The 9,150-nt window shown below is 54.5% G+C and overlaps 2 protein-coding genes across 2 annotated transcripts; one reads left to right on the top strand and one right to left on the bottom strand.

The window, feature by feature from the left end:
* Nucleotides 1–804: 804 nt before the first annotated feature.
* Nucleotides 805–3,814, bottom strand: LOC112841019. Its single transcript, XM_029958624.1, has 6 exons — nucleotides 3,566–3,814; nucleotides 2,839–2,952; nucleotides 2,232–2,554; nucleotides 1,852–2,124; nucleotides 1,521–1,630; nucleotides 805–1,294 (listed from the first exon to the last, which is right to left on the bottom strand). Exons 1-6 carry the CDS (start codon nucleotides 3,636–3,638, stop codon nucleotides 1,126–1,128), a joined length of 1,062 nt encoding a protein of 353 aa, XP_029814484.1. The 5' UTR covers nucleotides 3,639–3,814; the 3' UTR covers nucleotides 805–1,125.
* A 1,059-nt stretch (nucleotides 3,815–4,873) lies between these two features.
* On the top strand, nucleotides 4,874–8,765 carry LOC108643748 (C-type lectin domain family 2 member B-like). The gene is made up of 5 exons (XM_029958618.1): nucleotides 4,874–4,903; nucleotides 6,637–6,794; nucleotides 7,523–7,704; nucleotides 8,016–8,116; nucleotides 8,417–8,765. Exons 2-5 carry the CDS (start codon nucleotides 6,707–6,709, stop codon nucleotides 8,574–8,576), a joined length of 531 nt encoding a protein of 176 aa, XP_029814478.1. The 5' UTR covers nucleotides 4,874–4,903; nucleotides 6,637–6,706; the 3' UTR covers nucleotides 8,577–8,765.
* The last annotated feature ends 385 nt before the right edge of the window (nucleotides 8,766–9,150 follow it).

A 9,150-nucleotide genomic window follows, 5' to 3' on the forward strand; every position in this document is an offset into this window, starting at 1 on the left:
GGAAGTGGATTTGTGCCTTCGTGGACTAGGGGTTTCTTTCTCCAGAAGTCTTCCTCATCCTCTAGTTATATTTACTTTATGCTAACACTGTATGCACTATATTCAAGCACTGTAGTGCTTGAATGTGCACATGTGAAGTATTTTTACATTGCTGAAAGCTATATGAAACTGTGAATGTGAATGTACAATGTCCTGATTGTGGCCTCAGCAGAGTCACTGTATCAGTGCTGCCGCTCTGCTTCTCTCTCTTCTCCTTTTTTACCCATTTATATTAAAGTTTGTACGACCCCACCGCTGTCCCTCGTGTCCTGGTCGGGGCGGGAGCTGCGGGGGCCGCTCGCCCCGTGCGGGTGGGGAAAGGTCCGAGGGAATGTCCGCAGGTGCCACGGTGGCTGAAGGAGCCCTGAGGGAGCCAAGATGGCAAAACGCTCTCACAGAACTGCCCTCACAGATTCGCCCCCACAGAATCGCCCTCACAGAATCACCCTCACGGAGTCGCCCTCACAGAATGACCCTCAAAGAACTGCCCTCACAGAACCTCCCTCACAGAGTTACCCTCACAGTTGCTCTCACAGAACTGCCCTCACAGAATTGCCCTCACAGAACTGCCCTCACAGAGTCGCCCTCACAGAACCACTATTTCCACCCATTGGTGACACCCATTGAGGACGGGACTATTTGGCTGTTTGACCCGTCACTCTTGGCTCCCGTGGGGTGGGTTTAGAGTGAAGACACTGAAGGGACGGGTATTGGAATATGTGTGTTTATTTTAGGAGAGTTTGGTTGCAAAGGAAAGCAGGGATGGAGCCACTTGGCTTATTGTCATCTATAGTAATGTAAAAGCATAAAAATAACACTTAAGTGTAGGTACTGAGATTATGTGACTCTGGGAGAAACTTAAGGGGAACTTGGCAATCTGAATACAGACGTGGTGAGATGTATCCGTGTGTGTCTGAAATTGCTTGGGAGTATTTTTCTCCTGGGCAGAGAATGCTTAACTAAAAAGTGGATATAGAGAAAAGCTACTGACTGGAATTTACTGCGGCTGTAACAGGGTGGATAAACCATGAAAGAACTGTAATAAATGATTTTGTTATACCACATGGGGTCCGTTGCCCAAGTGTGTCAGGTGGAAGCATCATCCAGCTTCCCAACGTCTCCTGCCGTGGGCGGGGAGAGCTGGAAAGGGGCTTTTTGGCAAACCCACTTGTGGTCACTGGCACAGACATCAACATCCAAGCTCTTGCCTTTCAGGGTCCCACACCCTTCATCCAGCTCCCGCAGGACCCCAAACCTGCACAACAAAGGGTTTATTGCCCCATAACCAACCCCAACGTGCCCTGTGACCCCAAATACCCCATAACCAACCCCAACGAGCCCCATGACCCAGACTCTTGGTCTGCAGAGTGTTGCCAGAGGAATAAGAGACCCTTGCATGGACCCCAGCGATGTGTGGATGTGGATCGGGGTCTCAAATGGACCAAAGCAGCTTTTTACCCCCCCAGACCTCGGACACTCACCTGTGGGGGTTGTAGGGGGTGTTGTCCACCCACGTCCACTCCTTCTGCCGTGACCTCAACCCGACCCACACCGACCACGGGCGCCTGCCTGTGACACTCTCGACGTTCTCCTGGGACGTGGAAGGCACCAGTTGCTCCAAAAAAATCTCTCCACGGGGAGTTCCGTGGGGTGCAAAGCCACAGAACAAACCCAACCCCCCAAATCCGTGGGACATGAGTGTCCCGTGCTCTGAACCCCAAACCCTCCTGCTGCTGGGAGCCTTTTGCTCCCCTGCCCCCCTAAAAACCCAGGACTTCTGGGTCCTTTCCAAGCCTTTTCCTCCCTGTTTACCATTTCTGTCTCGTTCTTGAGCACCACCAGCTCAGAGCCCTGATCTTCGCAGCTTTTCCTGCCCCGAGTCCAGTTCCCCGATTCCTTGGAGAGCCAGTAGCATCTCTCCCCACGGAGCTGCCAGTCCTGGGGGCACAGCTTGCAGCCAGCAGGGGCTGGGGAGGAGGAAGGCCACGAATGAGACACCGCAAAGGTGGGCAAGGTCTTTTCTGACCCCCCAAATGAAAGGCACCAAACCCTCGAGTTATTTCCCAGCGTTGTGGTTTTTCTGCTCTACCACCATGGAGGAGGAGGAGGAGGAGGAACAGGAAGTGGAGGAGGACGAAGAGAAAGAGGAGGGGGAGGAATGGGAGGAAGAAGATTCAGTTGGGTGACCATACAGGCACAGTGGGTAGTTGGGGTGCAGGAAGGGTGGTGAGAAACATCCCCCCTTGGGCTGACCATGCTCCTCTGGGGAGGTGGGACCGCCAAAAATCCCACGGAAAAGGGAATTCTTCCTTAAAAATGCTCCTTTTTGCCAAAGAACCCTCGGTGCAGGGTCTCCTTGCAGGAGGAGCCCCCCAAGGACCCACCTGAGCCTCTCCCAGCAGAGCCAGGTGGGAAGGGGGCTCACCTGGAGGGCTCTGCCCCTGGGGCTGGCAGAAGTACCACACCAGGGATGGGAAGATGCATCGCTCCGTCTGGTTCCTGGCTCTAGAGAGCCCTGAAAAACTGAGAGCAAAGTGAGAAGTTGAAGCCAAATTACAAACCCCACAGAGACAAGGCGGGTTTTTCCCCGCAGTTAATGAAGTTGGTCCAAAGCCCACGGGTCTTGCCCTCCTCCCTCGTTCGTGGGGATGCTCCAGGTGTGCCCAGAGGGGGTTTTGCTCTTGGCTCTTGTGTCTGCACCAACCCTCCAGGGCCTGAACCGCTGCAACAAACCCAGATTTCCGCTCCCAGGCCTCTCCTGGCCGGGGTGTGAGACGGAGATAAGAGCTGGTTACTCACCACTCACATTTCGGAGCACCACCAGCACCAGCAGGACGAGGTGCCCCAGAGCCCCGGCTGTGAGGAGGACTCGGTGCCACCACGGGCATGGGGCAGGAGCTGGAAGAGGCCACATTTAAGCTTAAAAAATATGAAGAAGATTGGGGGTTAAGAGCATAAAAAAAAAACCCTCTGCTGAGCTGTGAGTTCGAGCAGAAGTTTCTGGTTGCTTTGCTTCCTCCAAAGCCATAAATCCCCCCTGACAGGGCTCGAGCCAGGGCAGCACCCCTGGGGGGGTTGGGGGGCTCAGGGGGTGCAGCAGCCTCGGGAGCAGCCTCGAGGACCCAGTGACAGAGGGTAGGACCTGGGAACTCCCAAAGGGGCTCAGTTTCCAGCTGGGAGTTGGTGGCCACGGGTCCCTCCAGCCCTCGACACCTCCGGGGTCCGAACGGGGCTCGGCCCCTTCCCTGCCCTCCCAGGGGTGGTGGCTCCCCTGGGGCTTCCTGGGATCCCCTTTTGGCCACCCAGTGAAGGGTCTGGGAAACAAAACTGTTCCAGTTCTGGAGATTTTCCAGCCTCTCCTGTCCCTGTCCCGCTCCAGACAAGCCCAGACCCCATTTCAAAGGCCACCCCATGAGCTTGGAAACCTGAACGTGGGGATGGAGAAGCAAAGGGACCCCAAAGGTAACGGACCCAAAACTCTTCCCAGGGCCTGAAATAAGCCTTTTTTCCCCCAAAATACACTCACCAGGACATTTCTCAGCTGGAGAAGGCCCATTCCCAGGATTTCTTAGATCGGCATGACCCATTTCCCCAGCCATGGTGGCTCTGGAGGTCGTTGGCGTGTCCCGAGAGTGACACCAGCCTCGGACACCTTCTCACCTCGTGACCAACGCGCGTCCGGTCCCAGGAAATGGCACCAACCAGGCCTTTTATGTTTCTTTGGGGTTTTTTTTAAACATATCTCTATATTCTGCAGCCTCCCCTGTGCCTGGGGAAAGGGTTTGGGTGTCCCCAGCCAGGAGGAGGAGGAGGGCGCTCACCTGGAGGTGCAGGAACACACACAGGGTTGGGCCGAATGGCAGAAAATTATTAAATTAATCAAATTAATTTATTAAATCAACTCAAAAAGCCTCTGATTGAGGTTTTTAGGGGGTGAGACTAAAACGTGACAGGTGATATTTGGTGTTGCTTCCCCAAGAAGCATCTCCCAGGGGAGTGGGGGTGGCAAAAAGGCTGGAGCCATGGGAGTGTCAGAACCAGGCAGGGCAGGAGGAGCTGACTCCCCCTGGTCATTTAGGGTTTTTTTTCCCCACTTGTCTGACACCCCCTCGTCCCTCTCAGCTCCATCGGTCAGGACACGGTCCCGTTCTGGGGGGGGTAGAGCCGCTCCTGGGGGGCACCAGGGGGACAGAGTTCGGGTAGAAAATCAAAAAATCTGTTTTGCCCAGCTTGGGAAGAATAGAACAAACAGAAGTGAGGTGGGACCCCCCAGCAGCCCTTGTGTGCTGTGTCCCCCCGAAGCCCTCCCTGGGGTGCTGGGGGGTGACTGGGCACACTGGGAGCACTGGGAAGGGGCTCAGCCCCACCTCACCCCCGGGAGCTCCAAGGCTCCGAGAGCCGCGATGGAACGTGCGCGGGTGGAGCCGGGGAATGGGTGAGGCTGTCGGGGCTAGATGGGGCACACGAGACGGCGGGGAAGGCAATAAACAGTAAAATGGTGAGGAAAGATAAAGCCCGTGGCGGTGGGGAAGGCAGGCAGACCAGCTCGGTGGCGGCCGAGGAAGGCAGGCAGACCCGCGACTCACGCATTTCCCGTTTTTCAACATTACACGGCGAGCCAGGGCGGGGGGGTCAAAAATAGCCAATGGAAAGCGTGGGAGAACCCCCAGCAGCCAATGGGAAGCGTCAGAGGGCCCACGACAGCCAATGGGAAGCAACGGTTCCTGATGCCAAGTAGGAGACACTGAGAAGCTGCTGGAGAACAGCGAAAATCAACTCCAGCTGTTGGTGACTCTCCTTCCCTATTTATTATTCAACCAACCCTACCATAAGGTCTCCCAGTCTCCGAGAGCTGCCCTGCGAGGTGAGTACTCCAGAGCAGCTCCTGGGCTGCCAAACTCAGGGTGGTGGGTGCTCCCTGCCCACAGTGAGCCACGGCTGGGACAGGGCTGAGCCCCCACATCAGAGTCTTGTCTTTGGGGGGGCTGCAATGACCACCTGATTAATTAAACGTGGCACGTTGAAGGGGAAAGGGGGAATAAACCCCAAAGTTCTCAATTTTACAGCTGAGTTTAGTGAGGCTTTTGCTGCCGTGGGGTTGGTTTGAGTGTCTGCTGCGGGGTTGGGCTGGTTTGTCATTTTTGCTGCCTCGTAAGAGCTTCTGCAGTGGTTTTGTTGGGGTTTTATTCAGCCCCTTGTTGCTGACAGGGTTGCTTCTCGGGAAGAGAATTGAGCAAATCGTGGTGAAAAGAGGCAAATAATGATATAAAAATGGCTTTAATTTGTTTCAGTTGAGTGGGATGAACAGTGATTTTGGGGGGAGCTGGAGCGAACCAGCTGGAAACCAGGGTGGGCTTGGGAGGGATTCAACTTGGGCAGGAGCTCGGGCTGCACCGGGGGGGTCTTACAATGTGAACCTTCGTGGATCCTTTTAAGGGAATTTGTTGAATTTGTACCGTCAATATTGTGGGGCAGAAGTAGGACTGAAATTTTGGATTGAAATGAGGGGGCTGAACTTGTGCACTGGGGCTTCTGGCATATCAAGCAGGTCCAGGCACTTGATAGTTTAGTTTCTGAAATAACAAGCATTCACCTGTAATGATCCCTCCCTCACTTTCGGGCTCAGATCCAGCTCAGAGCTTGGGCAAGGTCTGGCCTTTATCCTGTCCAACTTTGGAAACCCCCAGGATGCAGAAACACCACCCCCTTCTGGCTCATCCTGTGTTTGTTTCTTTCTCCTCCCAATTTAACCCTCTCACTGCTCTGGAAATGCTGTTATCTGAGCACTCCTTGAGCTTTCCTCCTGCAAATCCCCTCTGAGGGAATCGCTTTGTGCTTTTTTCACATCCATTTACCCACAAACCAACCTGCCCCTTTGCAGCTTTCAGAGCTCACCTTGCAATGAAATATTGCTGTTTTATCAGGTCATGTTCCTGATGAGCTTCAATTGGTCCATTTGGTGCTGATAATAACTTACACAAGACCCCAGAGGACCAAAAGCTGCTGCCCCTGTTGTTTCGGGGTGCAGGGAACCAGGTCGTGCTCGTGCAACAGTGGGCACGGGGAGGGGGGGGAACCAGCACGGGGATTCCTGTGAGCAAAACAAGCTCAACAGAGAAAACCCGAGCAGAACAGGTGCTGTGAACTGTCACAGGCTGCTTTCCACCCTGTGTGTTTTTGCAAAAGGGCCCCCAAAGCACAAACTCTGCTCCGAGCCCTTGGTGCCTCTTCTGAGCCCTGAAGGGGCTCCTGTCCCCTGCAAACACTTCAACTGCCTTTGACCTGTGAGGTCTCAATGACTTATTTATTTGATAGTTCAAGTGCCTTTAAACTTGTCTTTCTCTTTCCTTTCTGCTAAATTTGTTGTGGTTGTTTTTTTCCTCTTTAATCTTTCCCACCCTTATCTTTTCCCCTCCCTCTGTCCTTTTGTGCCACCTCCTCTCCCAGATGTGTGTTCAGCCCTCCCAGATGGTGCACCAAGATAACGCTGTGAGTCAGTGCCAGCCCCACAGGGGCTGTTGTGGCTGGCTGGGCTGTGGCCTAGGAGGTCTCAGCTCCCTGCAGGTCCCCTCAGCCTCTCCTCTCCTTCCACCCCAGGCTGCCGAGTGCATCCACCCCACAGAGCCCAGGGAACGTCAGCCCCGGGCCCTGAGGCTTCTCTGCAAGGATGGGGAAAGAAACCCAAAAGCCAAATTCTTCAAGCCATGAAGAAACACTGAACATCTGCAGTGATCCAGAGAAAGAGTCCAAATGTGGTAATGCTGGGAAAACCTCAAATGTTCCGAGGGAGGGCGGGGTGTGGGAAGAGCATCTTGCTCTGGGGGGGCACCAGTGGGATGGGGATGGAGCCTTTGGGTGGGTGTGGAGCAGCCCAGGCACTGAACTCCAGGCTGTGGAATTCACCTCTGGAGGCTGAAGATCCGTCTCCAGGCCGTCAAACACACATCAGTGGCTTTGAAGGACTCCTGAGCCCCCAGAGGGGTCCCTGGATGGGCCTGGGTGGGGCTGGGGATGGACTGAGGGTCCAGCACAGGAGGGCAAAGCAGAGGGGAGAGGAGCCAGGCCATCCTCACCCTGCTCTTTCCTGCCCCAGGGTCCTACAGAACCGAGTCAGAGCGGAGAACATCCTCCAAGGTGTGTGTTCTCCTCGCTCTGTGTGTGTTCCTGGGGATCCTCAGCTTGAGCCTGGCTGGAGCAGTGACTGGTGAATCCCACCCAGGCACCCCCAGGGGGAGGATTCGGGCCAGGTTTTGGGAGGTGGGAGGATCCCACGACATTCCCAGCATCCAGGGAGGCTCCCAAAGTGGGAGCCTTTGCACTTTGCTCCAGGCATCTGCTCCTCCCTCAGTCACACATTTTCCCAAGAGAATCATCCCTAGTTTCCCTCTTCCAGCTCCTGGAAAAAAAAAACCCCAAGCAATCAATCCCATTTTGCTGCTTTTCAGGGCTGCCCACGTGTCTGACTCAGCTTTCTGTGTTTCAGTTCTCGGTGTCAGACGCCAGTTCTCTGAGCTGGAATTCTCCCACGTGTGCCCAGACACCTGGCCTGGTTTCCAAGGAAAATGCTATTATTTTTCTGAGGCTGAGGGCAACTGGACCACGGGCCGGGAAAACTGTGAGGCCCTGGGAGCTTCACTGGCCACCATAAGCACGAGGGAGGAACTGGTGAGGACTGGGAGGAACTGGTGAGGACTGGGAGGAACTGGTGAGGACTGGGAGGAACTGGTGAGGACTGGGCTGAACTGGTGAGGACTGGGCTTGAGCCTCTGCAGCAGCACCGGGGTGGGAAACACAGGGAAACCAAGAGGATAAATCAGCCCCAAACCCCCCAGGCTGGCCCCAAAGTGCTGCCAGTGCTGGAGCTGGGAGCCAAGCCCTTGGGAAAAGCCCCAGGCCTGGATGGGGGTGGACACAGGAAGGAAAGAGAAGGTGGGGAAGGCAAGACTGGCCAAAGCCAATGTTTCTTTGCCTTCCAGGCCTTCCTTCTGCGCTATAAAGGCGAAGCAAACCACTGGATCGGGCTGGGAATGAGGGATAAGGGCTGGGAGTGGATCAATGGCACGGCCTTGAACGGCAGGTGGGTCCCTGTGTCCGTGCTGGAGCCCCGGGGTGGGCCCCAGGGATTTCCTGGAGTCTGGGATGCCCCATCCTGGGATGGGCACCTTCTCCTGCCCCGTGTCCAGGCAGCTCCTGGCTTTCCATGGGGGGTTGGGATGGGCCGAGGTCGCTGCCCCCCAACCCTGATCAGAGTATTGGAGACCCCCCCAGCCAAAGCCCTTCTCTGCCAGAGAGGAAATCCAAGCTCTTCTTAATTTCTGGGGGGAGTTTTCTTCTTTTCCTTTTCCCTTTCTCACTCTGGTCCCATTGGCATTTGCAGGTTTGAGGTGAGGGGTGTGGGGCCCTGCGGGTACCTCGATGACTGGTGGATCAGCTCGTCCCTGTGCCACACGGAGAAGAACTGGATCTGCAGCCTCCCCGACGACTATGAACTCTGGAAGGGGAAAATAGGAGACCCCAAACCAAGACTTTCAGCCTAAATGTCTGACCAGATGAAAGAGCTTCACCCCAGCACTGCAACTGAAATTTTCGGGGTGAATACAAAAAATCAGGTAAATGGAACTGGTGCTATCCCCCATCCTTTGGACCTTTTGAGCAGCACAAGTGTGGTTTGCACCACAGAAAACTTGCTCAAAAGGTTCGCACAAATGCAACTGGTATTTATACAATTTGCCTTAAACGCATATTTATATGACTACAACATTTATGTAACCATATTTATATGAGTACGACATTTATGTAACCATATTTATATGAGTACAACATTTATGTAACCATATTTATATGAGGACGACATTTATGTAGCCATAGCTCAGGCCGGTGCTTCTCTTGGCCCTCCATTTCGGTGGGGGGTAAATCAGCCTTTTTTCACACTGTTTTCAGCCTTATTTCAAGTTTTTTCTGCGGTGGCCGCGGTTTGGGGGCGGTTTTGGGGTCAGAAAGGAGCCTTTTAGTGTCCGTTCTCACTCTCCTGGAACTTCCGCATCACTCCCGCTCTTCTCACCATCGGCGCGTGCTGATTGGCCGATTAAACCACGCCCCCTCACTCCCATT

Source organism: Manacus vitellinus, unplaced genomic scaffold, assembly GCF_001715985.3.
Source record: "Manacus vitellinus isolate BGI_N305 unplaced genomic scaffold, ASM171598v3 ctg7180002433965_pilon, whole genome shotgun sequence".
Classification (NCBI taxonomy): domain Eukaryota; kingdom Metazoa; phylum Chordata; class Aves; order Passeriformes; family Pipridae; genus Manacus; species Manacus vitellinus.